Source organism: Gouania willdenowi, chromosome 16 (assembly GCF_900634775.1).
Source record: "Gouania willdenowi chromosome 16, fGouWil2.1, whole genome shotgun sequence".
Taxonomy (NCBI): Eukaryota; Metazoa; Chordata; class Actinopteri; order Blenniiformes; family Gobiesocidae; genus Gouania; species Gouania willdenowi.
The window spans coordinates 20,288,764-20,305,646 of NC_041059.1; the positions used below are offsets into that span (position 1 = coordinate 20,288,764).

The following is a 16,883-nucleotide window of genomic DNA, read 5'->3' on the forward strand; positions in this document are numbered from 1 at the left end:
ATAGACATTGCAAAGCAGAGTCAGAGTTCACAGTACTGTGATTGAAAATGAATTAATTCAGTGTCTGCACTATAGATAAAAGACTGCCATGTTGGTAATTGAGGTCAAACGTATAGAGTGGTAAAACTCTGCACTTTTTGATTTGTAGGTATGTTGTTTGTTTTAAACTGGTTATAACCTGGTTAAGATTTGTTCCAGGACAAGAAAGTATTTTCAGCTTCGATGGTAAAATGTCCTTATTGATGCAACACGTTATGAGGATGTGATTTTTAATTCAGCACTATGGCAAAATTTAAGAAATACTTTTGTAATTCCTTCATTTTTATCGCTTTTCCTGTGGGGTTAAGAATGCCTTCGCACATTTTCTTGCATTAAACTAATTTCTGAACTTTGGACGTTTAAGGTTGAACCTAATTTATGTTGACCCTTTGGGTTTGCAGTGTAGTCCAGTCTGCAGCTTTGCTAAAAGGGCAGGAGAAGATTTCCTATGTTTGCTATAACCCTTATTTTAATTAAGTATTTCTGTGTCAAAGATTACAAGATTGACCTGGTATGGGTTTAGGATTATTTCAATGCCCTTTTTTCATTGGTAATAAAGACAATTAGGTAATAGTACTGTAAAACTACATATATGTTCAATGCTGTGTTGAGTACATTTTAAGCCACACAAAGGTTCTTTCCAATATAGAGGTTTCCTTTGATGTTATAGCGATAGCTGAACTTTACAATTGAATATTGTTGCGATAATGGAGGATAATGAAACATACAGATGCATAAGAATTACCTGCATATCACCAAATTAAAATTTTGCAGTTTGGCAGCAGTCACACAGAAAATGATCACCTTACATGTGTGTGAGGAACGTTTATTACCTTCGGCAAGGATTACATCAAAAGTCCTCAAAGCATTTTGACAGAAATTTACCAAAGATAGATAGATCCGGATCAATGTACTAATTCTGATCAGTTTCAAAAGCCTAAAAGCCCATCTCTCATCATAGGCAACATTTAAAAAATCCATATCTTAGTTATTGTTCAATACTTATGAAATTTAACTTGTCAGGTTGGTTCCTCAATTACACCACCAAGTTTCATCCGGATATGATATGGATTGCGCATTTCATTGCAATTTTTTTTAAATAAAGTGGGGGTGCCCATACATTTGGACCGACTGTATTGATTAAAAACATCTTAGAATCCTTTAAAGTGTGAATAATCAGAGAGATATGGAGGAGCCAGGGTATGAATAGCTTTATATGTCAGAAGAAGTATTGTGCAGTTTATTTGATGTGTGACGGGAAGTCAGTGGAGCTGTGGTAGAGTAGGTACGATGTGATGAATGGAAGGGGTGCGTGTAATGATACGGGTGGCTGAATGTTGGACCAGTTGAAGTTTATGGAGAGTTTTATGAGGGAGGCCAAAAAGAAGAGAATTGCAGTACTCTAACCAGGATATGACTGAGGTGTGAACTACAGTGGCAGTAAAGGGGCGAGTGAGAGAAGGACGGAGACGATGGATTGTCTTATAACGGTCGACCTGAGGAAACTGTTGTCTCAGTTTGTTTTTCTTAGTTGAGAGGGTTGGAGCTACTCTACGGTTCTACTTGTTCAGAGATTAAAGCTGAACCTTAATAAATCCTTCTCGTATCCCTCTGAGGGTAATACAAGTGTTTATGGGGTGACTGGGGGGTCTTTCATCCTCCCCTGCTGGCTCTGGCCAGAAAACAGCACTTGAAACTTTCCCTGGCTCTGACCCGGTGGCAGTCTCACAGCTCTGTTCTCATTCTCGCGACAACACGTGCTGCTTTACGACAGCGCAACACACACTAAAAATAAGGGTGTGTTCACACTGAACGCAACAGTCACTTCAATCGCCTGTGATGAGTCACTTGAACACAGTGGTGCTTTGGTCACTCCATCCCTCCAGTGACGTCATTACCAGGGAACGTGTGTCTCGGGGGTGCGGAGTGTTTACGACAGTGACATAACCAAAAGGGACCTTTAGGGGGAGCGCTAAGCAAAAGTTACTTAGTTTTGCTTTAACATTTTCCACACTTTGCTTATAATGAGTGTTATTCCTGTAAATTCCTGTAAATCTGGGGTTTCTGATATAATCGGACAACCATTCTAGCATCAACAACTACGCTAGGTTAGAAATGATTGCATTGGGGGTTCGATTCCTGTCTATAGCTATGTGTTGAAGTGTCCATGGGCAAGACACTGAACCCTAAGTTGCTCCCAGTGGCTGATTAGCGCCTTACATGGCAGTTCAGTCCCATTGGTGTGTGAATGTGAGTGTGAGTGTGAATGGGTGAATGAGCTGATATTGTGAAGCGCTTTGACGCTATACTTCAGTGTGAGGATAAAGCACTATATAAATCATGCCCATTTACCATTTAAAATGACACGCCTTGTTTAGGTTTATGGAGAAGAAAAAATCTGTGTAAGTTCAGTCAGATCATGAAACATTCACAGTGAAAATACTAATGCAGATTTATTTACAAATCTTTTATTTTGCCTTTTAAAGCCAACTCTTTCCAAACACCCTGTTATCTTTACCAGTTCTTCACAGTATATACATGATGGATTCAGTGACGTGCTATGACCACTAGGGTTGGGTAGGCACGTTACAAATTGAGACCACCAATGACAATTTCATATGTTTCTGCTGGCAAGTGTTTATTCATTTCAAATCAATTTTATTTGTATAAAGCAATTTCCAACAAAGTCATCTCAATGCTTTCATCAAAATATAAAATTCATAATAAGAAAGAAAAAACCCAACAAGATCCACATGAACAAGCATTTAGCCATCTAACAAAATCAACATCATAAACACCATTAAAGAAACATAAACAGTTATTTAATATAGCCTCCATACTCTCCCAACAAGATACTGTATATCTCATGACACGGCAGCACATCTGTTGTTTGTGTTGGAAACACAGAAACACAGAGAAAAAGACAACAACAACAACTCGGAACAGCCTCAGTGAGGAGCATCCACAAAGCCAATCCTTCCTTTTGTTCCATTCACCTGAGAAAAGTATGAAACATGTTCTGACCTTACCTTTGCTGAAGATCTGGTAGCTCAGGTGTTGGTCTCCATCTTTTAAAAGCTGTCGTTTTTCCTCGAAAAAAAAGTTTCTCTATCGTCTCTGGCGATGTCATCCTGCCTGTAGTGTTATCCCGCCCACTAGCTAAAGAAAGTAGCAGCAGCGGTCACGTGGCATCTATTCACTAATGTACTGTGAACTTACGTATAGCATTTAGCATAGCGCGGTTACATCCAAAGGCAGCTCTCTGCGCTGCTTTTGCATGTAAATAGTTGTCATCTTGGGGATCTGACTGCGCATGCGCAAACACGTAAAAACACGCAATGGGAACGAGGCAGAGGAGCAACGAGCCTTTGGGAGGGGGCGTGGCCTCCCTCTGCCTTACAGCGGAGTGAAAAAAAAAAGATAAAGACTGCAGCTGTTCCAGGAAATAGCGCTGTTTAGTAATTTGGGCTATGAAACGCACAAAATACTGACACTTTCAAACTTATACTGTAGGCTATTAGAAAATGGAAAACTAAATAATTTATATTATAATAATAATAATATTTTATTTTGTTTCATTCATTTGTATGTGTTTTGAAGACGAATAATCGTTTTTTTTATCTTTTTCCATAAAGGTATCATTTTTTCCCCATTTTGTTGAAATGTTGTTGCGATGGTGGGGTCCTGATTTCCCTGGTTGGGAACTACTGGTTTAGATGACTGACTTGTGTCATAACAGAGAAGAAGAAAAAAAGAGGGCTTGGGATTTTTCCAGTCAAGTTCCACATGAATGACATGATTAATATTATCATATTAATAACAACTCCTGCAGTTCAACAACCAGGAAATCATTTTTCAATGATGGTGGTTTCTAATTTAAACTCTCTCAGTTCTGCATCCTTTCATTGTATTTCACTGTTTCTTTTTCATTCTGTTCATTCACTCTCTGACTGTTTTTCCTCTCCTAGTGCAATGCCCAGCCCATGAAGTGCGTTTCGACTCAACAGGAGTAATCCTAAGTCCAGGTTACCCTGACAACTACCCAAATCTCCAAATGTGCTCTTGGCTCGTCAACGTTGAGAAGGGTTACAACATCACTCTGCACTTTGAGCTCTTTCAGACAGAGAAAGAGTTTGACATCTTGGAAATATTTGATGGTGGGTTTAGTGGCAGAATATTGTGCACATGGGATAAAACCTCCGTCAGTAGACAAGTGTGTTTTTTTAACGCTTGTGTTTGGTGCACTTTGCTTAATCAGGAACCCCGTTTTTGTCTCTGTGTCTTTGCGCTCAGGCCCTAACATCTACAGTCAAAGCCTTTCTTCGCTGAGTGGTGACATTGAAACCCCGTTCAATCTGACCACCACGGGCCACCAGCTCCTCCTACGCTGGTCCTCTGACCATGGCACGAACCGCCGCGGCTTCCACATCAGATATGTGGGTGAGTATCAAAGTATGTATCCAGTTTATAATCATATTCTCTTTATATGAATGCTATTTGCATTTATTTTGAAACTTGATAAAAGTCATGGTTGTGTTTCAAACACTATGGTAAATATTTAACAGAATATAGGCAAACATTTATTGAACGAACAGCAGCTACAGCTCGATAGTATGAACCCATGATTTTTATCAGTGTGCTGTAATGGTGTCAATATTACCTGTTTATTTATTAAGTATCCTCATTTTGAGTTGTCATCACACAGGAAAAAAAACTGTAGGCAAGAACAAATTCACTGTCAGGGCTGTGTGCTATCCCTTTATTTAGCAAGATTTCAATTCTTAATTGCATTTTTAATAAAGCAAGTGGTGCCAAGCAAATGCAGCAGTGGGACTTTCGTTCCATTTGAAACTCATCAATATTAATGAAGGAAGCACAATCGACGTACTTTTTTTTTTTATTTTTTTTTTTTTTTAACGTCGTCTTTCCATTTCAAGCAATACTCAAGTGTTTCCTGTGCAAGCCATTCGTGTGATGAATTTTGTAAAGAAATCTTTGATTGCCGTGAACAGCAGCTGAGTTTCATTTCAGCATCTGTGTCTTTACTAGAGCCCACAACCCTGCTGAATCCTGCTGATTTAAAAAGAAAAGCCAGACAGTCTTTTGGAAGCACACATCCCTCGATCGAATTTTCTGTCTCGCTGGTCGTACGGCGATCTTACTCTACAAATTTGAATAATCTTTTTTATGTTCGATGGGCTGTGAGATAAGGAAAAGGAAGGGTTTGGAGCAAATAACTGAGGATGCACCACTATTGCATGTGTTGAAGCAAATTGAATACATGCATGCCTTGAGGTCAGCAGGAACAGTAGTATTGGATTTTTTTCTTCTTTTTATGAAGGCCTTTTTTGCTGCTAGTGCTGAATAATTGTGACACTCCTAATGCATTTAATTAGGAGCCTCAGAATAATAATACTCACTTGGAATCATTTTCTACAACTGCTTTGTTAATGTCTCATTCTTCTGTCTGCTTTTTTTTTTCTCTTTAAATATCTGCTCCCCCTTCTCTTCTTGTTCCGTTATCTCGCCTGTTCTTCTTTCCTCTGTTTGCCCTGACATTTTCTCCCTGTCCGTGGCCTGTTCATTTATTCCTTTGTCCATCTCAGCAATGTACTGCAGTACACCAGATTCCCCACAACATGGCTTTGTTGTAAGTCAGACCGGGGGTCATGAGAACAGCATGGTGCGCTGGGCCTGTGACAGAGGCTACAAGCTGATTGGAAAGGGCTCAGCTGCATGCAGGAAGAACACCTACGGCTACTACGCCTGGGACGAGCCGGTTCCTGCATGTCAGGGTGAGCTCACATTGCCCTCACTGGTTTTTACTTCCATTTTTTTTAAAACAACTTTTCCTCGCCTGCACGTCATCTGGTCTGAACACCAAGCAGAGAAACTCGTGTCCTGCACATTTATTGTTGGTAGATGGTGGAGAATAAACACAAATCAATCATCTCCTTTGTCAATTTTCAAATTACATTTTGTGAACTTTTCATTAGCATCAACTGTCCGCCTACTGTCGAGACCCACTCAACTAATTGTGTTCCTTCAGGCCCACATGTAAATGGTAAATGGACTTGATTTTATATAGCGCTTTAACCCCACACTGAAGCAGTCTCAAAGCGCTTTACATATCAGCTCATTCACCCAATCACTCTCACATTCACACACCAGTGGGACAGGACCGCCATGCAAGGCGCTAGTCGACCACTGGGAGCAACTTAGGGTTCAGTGTCTTGCCCAAGGACACTTCGACACATAGTCAAGTACTGGGATCGAACGCCCAACCTCTCGATCAGAAGACGACCCACTACCACCTGAGCCATGGTCGCCCCTGTGTACATGTAATATATGTACACATGTTTCAGGGCTTTAGCACATTGTGTCTCTCAGCAGTATTCACAAATGCACTTTATTTCCTCTGCCAAGGAGGTTATATTTTCACCTGCATTTGTTTGTTTGTTTGTCTGTTAGCAGGATTAGTACGACTAAAGTCCTTAATGTATTGTGACAGAGTTTTAACCACAGATAGAAGGTCTACCAAAAAAAAATCCTCATCTCTCATTATTGGCAAATATTCAAAAATTCATGTCTCAGTTCATAATTGACCCTTCTTTATAAAATTTGACTCGGTTATGTCAGGTTGGTTCCTTAATTACCCAATCAATCAGATTCAGATTACACGTTTTATTGAGATCTTTCAAAATGGGGGTGCCCAAATATTTGGACCAACTGTATTGTTACGAATGGGGATGGAAATTTTGGTGACACTTTACTTGAAGTTGTATACATAAGGCTGACATTATGCTGTCATTAGCATCGATAATGTGTCATGAAGGCTGTCATTAAAGCTTCACTAAATGAATCTTGAACCATGACAGAGGGGCATGGCTGATTTCAAGCGTAAATCCCGCCCCCCCCTCTGATAATCCCTCCCAGTCTCCTCCTCTGGAAGTGCACAATGTCGCGCATGAGCTCTGAAGCTGCACACGCATAGGTTGACCGTCTGAAGTTGCATCCAAGCATCTCTTTCTTTTCTTCCTCTGATTTTCTCTTTTTGGGTTTTTTAGCAGTATATGCAGTAACAGCAAGTGCAGGTAAAGCGATCTTTCCTGGTGGGTGTTTGGCAGCCATGCTTTACTGAAAACAAGTTAGCACCGTGCACACGCTTCACTATATATCGCGGCAGCCAATGAGGAGGTTCCTTTGTGGGCTCTGCTCACCCCTCCTTTCTCTATATCCTGTGATTGGAGCTGGAGGGGGTGATCGACAAGATTTTGTCTTCCATGTTTTATTAACTAAAATACTTAATTCTAAGCCCGCAGATGTACGATTTTTTCAGAAATGATTACTTTTACGATATACTATATGATGCTAATAAAAATCTTCTTTTTTAAATAAAGAAAATAATTTGAGTACTCCAGCTTTAAATGTTGTTCACTAAATTATGGCACCTTTGGAGTTATGTTGGCATTTTTTGGGTTAGTGGGGTTAGGTAGAGTTAGGGCTTAGGGTTAGGGATGGGTTAAGGTTAGGGTAACAAATGACACCTAATGGCAGCCTTCATGACATCTTATTCATGCTATTGACTGGTGTCATGTCATAATAATGACAGCGTAATGTCAGCCTTTATGTATAAAACTTCAATTAAAAAGTCTTCTAAGCCTTTAAAATAGGCAGTGGCTATCAGAACGTGTCAATTGATCCATACGCAGCGCCCCTCATTGGCCAGTTTAGGTCACGTGGTAGAGGCACCATGTGACTTAAAGTTCTGTCAGTTTTATTCTAGCTCATATTTATTTTTAGCTACCCCGCTAACCCTTTTATTTTAGCCCTAACCCTTTTATTGTAACCCTAACCCAGCAAATACCCTCAAATGTTTTTGTTTTTTTTGTATATGTATTTTTAAAGGTGGAATTTGCCATGTTAAAAATGTTAAAATGAAAAAATATATATATGGTTCAAACCCACGACAGCGGAAGGAAGAATTCTTCAGTCAGGCGCCTTAGAACACTCGGCCATCCTGGCCCGGTGAAAACACAGCACATTACGCTTATGTAGAAAAGTTCTGGCAACGTCATCTTTTGTACGGATAGACTGCCTGTATATAGATACGTATTACGTACTAGGAGGCACTTCCTTTAAAGTATCAATGATCATGGTACCATGATCCGGATCACTGATCCTGATATCTGGTACTTGTCGAAGGTTTGCGCTCTCTGTGGGCTCTTGTTGTTTTAATTTGGAAGCAAAATCATGTTGATTGATAATGTATTATTGGCATACGTAATGTATTCTATTTGAGAGAACAAACAGGTCTCACATTGTCAGAACCCTTGGAGAAATTCAGTTGACCGATGCAAAAGATCGATGAGTAAATTAAAGAAAATGGATTGTATTTAAACGAACTGAAATTGATACGACACCGTAAGTGCCATCAAGTTGTTTACGACAAATGAAAATCATCTTTCTCTCATGCAGCAGTAACGCTGAGTTAGTGAGTACAACACTGTACGTGCCCGTAGGTCAGGCAGTGGATTGACGGCAGTTGTTAAAACCTGAGTTGTTCCTGCTGTGTGATCGTAGGAGTTACTTTCTTTTGGAGTTTTAATTACCTAAACTGTGACATTTAAAAAGATAAATGTTAATGTGGCTTACAGTGTTGTACGCTGCCAACAGGAAGGCCCCATACAGGTTCAAAAGGTTAGCTTACAAAATCATTGCCCTTTTCCCTTTGCGGAGGCCTATAGTAGAGGCCCATGCAGTACCTGTTCAGAGACTTTCTAATCTGTTTAATGATACACATACAGTAGCTGCATAATCACACCATTATAATCCTCACCAAAGTTTTGCATGCTGTGTATTTTGGGGTTGTTTTGTGTTTTGTTGAGCAATATCATTTCTAAAGACAAAGCAAAAAAAAGTGTTTAGGACAACAGTAAGACTACTCATAGTAAGAATATGTCATTTTTCTTCAAAAGTTCATCTCTTAGCAGATTATGAGCAGCTTGTGTTTAGGGGATCCACATCAGTGTATGTGTGAACAATGGTCTTCTTGCTGCCTGCAGCTGTATCATGTGGCGTGCCCAGTGCACCAGTGAATGGAGGTGTGCTTGCTGCTGATTACTCCGTCGGCACACGAGTGACCTACTTCTGCAACACTGGGTACCGACTCTCTTCCAAAGAGCTGACGACCACAGTCTGCCAGCCAGACGGCACCTGGAGCAATCACAACAAGATACCCCGGTGCATTGGTAAGTGCACGCTGCTGTGGAGAGTTTTGGGAGATATTAAGTAGATGGAGAACAGGTTCAGAGTTAGGATTAGGTAACGTAAATTCACAGTCCATGTAGAAAATCAAACACTATCCAAAAAAAGCTTTGCATAAACTTTAAGAAAATGACTTCAGTTAATGTTACAAAAAAAAAAAGTGATATACTGTGGATCAGAGATGGACAACTTTTATCACAGTGCGGGCCATGAAAATGTGATTGTCTGATCTGAGAACCATATTATCAACATTCATCTCAACATTTGGAATAATCAAGAAATTTGAGCATTGATATAGGAAAGAGCAACTGGTTTGTTTGATTTTGTTGTGTGTTGTGTATTTTTGTAATCATTTTTACATTTTTATGGTCATTTTGTGCATTTTTGTAGGTATTTTGTGTATTTTTGTGGTCATTTTGTCGATTTTAGTAGTCATTTTGTATGTTTTTCTCTCATTTAGTTTTTATGTTTGGTATGTGTTTTAAACTGTTTTGTCTATTTTTGTTGTTGTCATTTTCCGCGTTATGAGTCATTTTGACCATTTTCTTTGTAGTGAGTTTTTTGAGTCACTTTTGTGTATTTTTGTTGTCTTAATGTACATTGCTCTATTATTTTTGTTGCCTTTTTGTGTATTTTTTATATATTTTTGTATTTTTAAACAAAACTAGTCAGAGGGCCGCATGTGGCCCCCAGTCCTCCAGTTGAATATGTCTGCCGTAAATGAATGCAAAGTACATACTATTTGCTAATGCCACTTTTCCAAGTCTCATATAGACAATGGGAATCACAGTTTGATTCCAGACTAATGATCTACTGTTTCTGTTTTTTAATTATTTGACCTTGCAAATAGATAGTAGAAGATATGAAAAGAATGAGATTGGGTGACACATGATTGAATACTCCGAACTTGTTGCCTGTGATAGATTGCTGAATGGTTATGTGATTGGTCTTTTTTCCAGTAATGATGTGTCCCAGCCTCAGCTCGTTCTCTCTGGATCATGGAAAATGGAAGATAGTGAACGGGTCGCACTATGAATATGGAACTAAAATCCTCTTTACATGCAACCCTGGATACTACCGTGTTGGCCCCACCCACATCCAGTGCCTGGCCAATGGCGTGTGGAGCTGGAAAAATGAGAGACCTCGTTGCAGAAGTGAGTGACCGGTCCCTGCAGCACAGAAACCCAATGCACACAAAAGCCTTACTCCTCTGAGTAGAAAATATAAAGCTTTAATGTGTTTTTAAACTAACTGTAAATGTCCATTACCCAGTCAATAGTAAGAATAAAATACTGTATTTTTCAACTATAGAGAAAAATAAGGTGTTTTATTCTTACTATTGAGTAAGTACAAGAAGCCGTCATTCCTCCAGGGTTTTTTAGTTTCGTATTGTGTAACAATTTAACAATCAATAACATATCCGCAGCTCACAAAATCAGTCACTTCATGTATCACTTTTATGCTTGTCATCTTTTCACATCTCAGTCTATGTGAAATATTGTTTTTTGAGGAAAAGTGGGAATAAAGGCTGCCATTAGAACAGATTTTCAAAGCAAACAGAACTGAATAGGTTTTTGGATGGCAGAAGGGAGATGCCAACCTGCATAATGAAAGATACCAGGACAAAGACAAACGCGATCATTATCCTCCCCGTGTAGTAATACAGGTCACTCCTTTATTGCAATAAGGTCTGTGAGATGAGTGTAAATGATGGTGCTGTCCCATTGACTCTGCAGATGTAAGCCAACTTCCATCTCATCATTATTTCCTGCTTGTTCTTTCCTGCTCACGCACTCACTTACTCACTCACTTCTACCATTTCCTCTCTCTTCTTGTTTCCGATTCTCTTCATCTTTTTGCAGTTATTTCCTGTGGTGATCTTCCTACTCCTGCTAATGGGAAAAAAATTGGGACTCAAACCACCTTTGGTGCATCAGCCATTTTCAGCTGTAACCTTGGCTATGTTTTAACTGGATCCACTGTTAGAGAGTGTCTCCTATCTGGTCTTTGGAGTGGGATGGACACCCTATGTCTGGGTAAGTAGTTCTAAGTGCTCTGTGGATGGCCTCAACGAAGGGTCAAAACACAGTATGTCAGATTTGCAGGTCGAGTTAACTTTCCCCACATACATAATATTCAGGAAATTAATGCGATGTTGTTGCATTTTTAAATTATTTTTTTTTTGTTACTGGATTTATATAGAGCCTTAGTTTGGTCACTCAAAGAGCTTGACATGGTATTATTCTTTCACTCCACACTTAGTTGTGGTAAGCTACAATTGTAGCCACAGCTGCCATGGGGCTGACAGATTGTAGGTTTAATGGTTTTTGATTGCCTCGCAAAAAAAATCAAAACTCACCCATTCAAACCTAATGGAACAGTGATATATTGATTTTGAGGGGCACACAGAGGATTATACTGACTCCGAGGGTTTATGTCCTTTCAAAATAAAAGCTGATTCTCTAAAAGTTGCAGATGGCCCCTTCAAAATGAAACCTGATTACATCATAGGTCGTGCAAAGAAGGCAAATATGTAATCCTTTCAGAATAAAAGCTAATTATGTGAAGGTTGCAGTCGACCCTTTAATATAAAAGCAGATTTTGTGAAGGTTTCCTTTCCTGTATTTTCTTCAGGGATCACTTTTAAACTGATGAACTTTTTATACCCATGCACTTTTATTCAGATTAACTTTTATCCGGATGAACTTTTTATTCCGACAGACTTTTACCGTACCTTATGTTGTTTTTATGATAACTGTGTCTGTTTGGCTTGAATCTTTGAAGTGTACCTGAATGTTGTTGGGAGGGGCATGTGCAATTTCATTGTACTTTGTGCAGTGACAATAAACTGATTCTATTCTATTCTATTAAATGTAATGTTATATTAAATTAATTTTAAATCCTGACTGTTTTAAAAGGAAAAAGCCAATGCAACTTTTTGTACACATGCAAGTACTTGTGCTAGAGGTGGCCATGGCATGTGGGCTGGATGTTGTATGATTTAGATGCTCCTACTCAGCTGTATTGGATAGATTTTTCATCATGCAGCTGGAAGACAGGGATGTATCAAAAACTGGCAGGATTGCAGCCCTCCAGGAATTGGATTTGCACACACTGAGCTGATGATCTGTGGAGGACCAAAGCACTGTTCTATACAGTAACACCTAAAAAGTCAATGTAATCGATGTGATGAATTCACAATTCCCCTGAAACACTGTGACTCTTGCCAAGCTGTTGCAAGCCGAGCAGTCATTATAGAATATAAACAAGAATAAACAAGAAGATATGAAGAATGTTGGCTTCCTGGGGCTCGTCACAGCTTATCTCATGCAATATGGAAGAGTACGAGATGTGTATAATTACTTAAGCTGTATTCAGAGCCACGCAGGGTGCAATACTTTCTTTGGAAAATGCATTAGCCTTTTCTTTCTTCTTTTTTTTTTTTTTTTTTTGTAGCACCAGCAGTCCAAGCTCTGCTCATGATTATTTTTTGTCCAGTTCATTAAAAGAAGCCCCTTTCACCTGTTTAGTAAGATGACTGACAGGAGTAACACAGTCAGGGACCTCTTGGTGTAGCTGCTGACTTTATCATCATCTTCCAAGAATCTGTCTGCTCTCAACTGAAGTATGATAATAAAAGGCTCGGCTGCATATCTGGGTGCAGGAGTGAATTAGAGAAAACAGACTCACAGTCAGTGGCAATTTCCCAGGTTTTAAGTGGCAGTGGAAATCTCAGCAACATTCCTCCTTTCTGTTCGGGGGATTTATTGTAGCTGAAAGTAATACGATTATGTGCATGGGCGTATTGCACATATTTTTAGGCTTTCATGATTTTCCCACTACAGTAGATGAGGAAAGCAAAATGTATCCCCTGGAAATGATGCTACAATGTTGAAGGACGTAATTCAGAAATAATAAAATGGAAATGTTTTCAGAATCTAATGTTTAATGGCTACACCAACTAATTCGTCTTGTATTCATTATAAATGCAACACATTAAAAGCAACATTTTATTTTGTAACAGCGCTGAGTAATTCACATGTGATGACACAATATTAAATATGTGTCTCCTTTGCAAATATTAACCATTATCGTTCGCTGGCACCATTACACCCAAATGAAAGAAAGTGTAACTAAGACAATAACCACATAAATGGCAAACTGAGATAGTTTCTTGGAATTTCTACTGCTTGCGCATGTGGTGCTAAAATTGGAGCCTTAAGTGAGCACAGTAAATTCCACCTCCGTGCTGGAAAAAGTTATCTAGTTAAAAACAAGGTATCTCATTCCTTGTGTGTGTGTGTGTGTGTGTGTGTGTGTGTGTGTGTGTGTGTCTGTCCCTTCTCTCTTACAGCCGGTCACTGTGGCGTTCCCAATAAAATTGTTAATGGGCAGGTTATTGGGGAAAACTTTGGATACAGAGACACGGTGGTGTATCAGTGCAACCCAGGATTCAGGCTCATTGGCTCTTCGGTGAGGATCTGTCAGCAGGACCACAACTGGTCTGGACTGCTCCCAGTTTGTATCTGTAAGTCATTTCTATATATTCAAAATAAAATCATGCATAATAGATTATGTTTCCTGCATTTTGCATTCCCACACTCCATTCCTCTTGCTTGTCTTTTATATGATGTGTAAATTTAGATTTTTATTTAAGTAACATAGTTTAGCTAAACATCTTTGTTTTTATCATTTTTAGTGTCCCGCTTATCCATAGATGAACACAATTTATGCAATGTATTTGAGTTTTGAGTAATAATTTCCCTTCTGTCCTTTAAAGCTGCTTCCCCCAATATTTTATTTGTGAGATAGAATAATAATGTATTCCCCATAAATTGATGAATTGAACATCATTCACTCCAAAAAGAAAGGAAAAGGGCCAAAATTGCTGCTTGGAAGTTTGTTTTTGCAATAAACACAAATTTGAAATTGTCATGCGATGCATTGTGGGATGTGGAGTCAAGGAGACGGGTGCATAGAAGTGTTTTTGCTTAATACTGATATGGAAAAATATCAGGAACAAACTAGAACACTATCTACCTTGTCTGGCAAAATACAAAAAAATCACAGTAAGAATAAAGTAATAACACGTCTATGCCTCTGTTTACTCCACATCCCACAATGCAATGCATGAAAAACTAACCCTTTTATTTTCTTTTTGGAGTAATTGATGTCCGATTCATTGATCCAAGAGGCATACTTGATTCTTGTATAAATCTATAAAATCTTGGTATATTTGTATTGTTATTATTTTTTATTTTGATCTATCTTATTTTTTCTACTGTTATGTGTGCACTTGTACTTAGTCCTTTACTAAATTATGTAAGTTTTCTTTTTTCTTTCTTTGCCTTTCTAATTACTCCACTGGTATGAATATTTTTTGTTTCTGATTCTGATTAGTGTTTATTCTTTTCATTTGTAATGATTCTATGTGACATAAATAATTTACCCCTGGGATAAATAAAGATTCCGATTCTGATACACTATGATTTTATCTAAAATAAATTATTGTGGTAGCAGCTTTAAGGCTAGTTATATAAAAATAACTTTTCTCTAACAAATGTATTATTTCTCTCTGTTCTTCTTCTTCTGCTTAATGTGTGTCACCCTCAGCTGTTACATGTGGCCACCCTGGTAGCCCTATCTATGGCCGCACTGTTGGCGATGGCTTCAACTACAATGATGTGGTGCGATTCTCATGCAACAAAGGATACACCCTGGAAGGACCCTCCACAGCTCAGTGCCAGGCCACGCGTCAGTGGAGCCAACAGCCCCCGACATGCAGAGGTAACACTGAGCTCCACAGCACCTGCCACTTGCAAAAAGGACTGTCAGTTTGAGTGATTTAACTTATCAGAGGGATGCAGATCTACCGTGACAGCTGAACCCTGTTGGCCATGTTTGGAAAAAAAAAACTCAGACCAGAGACGTTTTCCTTTGAGTCTGATCAAATAAGCTACAAAAGCAAACACTAGCCAATGTTTCTCATTTTTACACATCATCCTCGCCTGCAAGAATGTGCCTCAGAAGCACCTGTATCACGACAACAAATGCTGTTTCCACTTTTGCATGAGAGCCACTTTTATCTTCTGCTGCTTCAGTGAATCAGGCCAGTCACAAATGGACCAGGTAGCTGCCAGCAAGCAGAAAACAGGACGCAGCCAACCCATTGGAACACAATGAGATGAGATGAGCTTTTGCAGGGCCTTTGTGATTATTCAGAGATCTGAAGCCTAGGTGACCGCGAGAATTCAGCTGCCAGCAGATGTATTATGATCATTCAAGAATCAGCAGCCAGTAACTGCTGGTCTGCTGAGGCAAACAAGCAGATTGGAGGGAAGTGGTTTACTCACAACAATTGATGTAAATTGGAAACGTATCTTTTAGCTGATGCCTCTCAGGGTAAAGCAGGAAATAACATCTGGAACATGAGCCTTAGAGCAAAAACAGGGAAAGTGCGATAATGAGCTTACAGCCTACATGTATGGAAAGAGGAAAATATGTGAGAAGCTGTTAGTTTTACTGGCCTCTTGTACCAAGCTGCAGCAGGGAGGGAATTTGTGCAAGACGAGAAGAGAAATAATTAATTTAGTGAATCACATCTGACCTAGGATGCCACTTATCGTAGTTATAGAATTGCCCTGGTTTGTTTTTTGTTTTTTTTTGCATTTTAACCATAAAATCATCTGTAAAATTTTGTTAAATGTACCATTATTGCAATCAAAACTAAAAAGAAACTTTACTCTAAGACACAATAAACATCCAAATATGTGATAATACTTTAGCTGCGCTGCAAAAAGACAACATCATTAAAAACGTCATTACACTAGTAAAGAATGGAATTTGAAGTGTGCCCATTGTGAACTGAATTGGTCTGCTTCACCAGCTTTTAATGGACTAAAGCTAGATTTGCCAGATTGTGCCAATTAAAAATATCTCTCCTCTTGGCGTGCATTTAGTTGGCAGTTAGAGAAGAATAGACACTATTTTCATTAGTGTAAATAGCAGCAAAGAGACGGACCTGGTGGAAGATTTCAAAAAGTGCTATCACATTAAACCATCATGTCTCCTTCTGTCAAAACATTCCTCTTTGTTTCTTTTAAAGAATGCTGCCTAATGAAGCTAACTTAGTCACACATTTGTATTATTGATCAAAAACGCTGCAGCTGTGAACCACATTTTACCCTCTTCTGCTTTTAGTTGACTGCATGCGTTCTAAAAACGGATGTTTGGGAACTCATTACTGTAGATGTGCTTTTAAAGTCATTGAGTGTTGATATTATTGAAAAAATAATGTTATTTGTTTGTACAATAAAGAGAAAAAGGCACAGATTATTAACTGTGCTTTTATATACTGTAGATACTCCATTAACACTTTACTTGAAGTTTTATGCATAAAGCTGACATCACGCTGTTATTATTATGACCTCACACCTGTCATTAGCATGAATAAGGTGTCATAAAGGCTGTGATTATGTGTCCTTCGTTACCCTAAGTGATAATTATTTACAGTTATTGTGTAATTATAAAATGATGTTGCTGTTGTAATTATAAATAAATTGTAATTGAGTTTAGAT

General features: G+C 38.8%; 1 protein-coding gene across 1 annotated transcript in view; it reads left to right on the top strand.

Moving 5' to 3' along the window:
* The window catches only part of LOC114477864 (CUB and sushi domain-containing protein 3-like), a 243,390-nt gene that overhangs the window by 180,282 nt on the left and 46,225 nt on the right, over positions 1-16,883 (top strand). Inside the window, 8 exon segments of the mRNA XM_028470524.1 lie at positions 4,008-4,196; positions 4,333-4,479; positions 5,646-5,834; positions 9,105-9,290; positions 10,266-10,460; positions 11,169-11,342; positions 13,661-13,834; positions 14,920-15,093. Of these exon segments, the coding sequence (XP_028326325.1) occupies positions 4,008-4,196; positions 4,333-4,479; positions 5,646-5,834; positions 9,105-9,290; positions 10,266-10,460; positions 11,169-11,342; positions 13,661-13,834; positions 14,920-15,093 (1,428 nt within the window).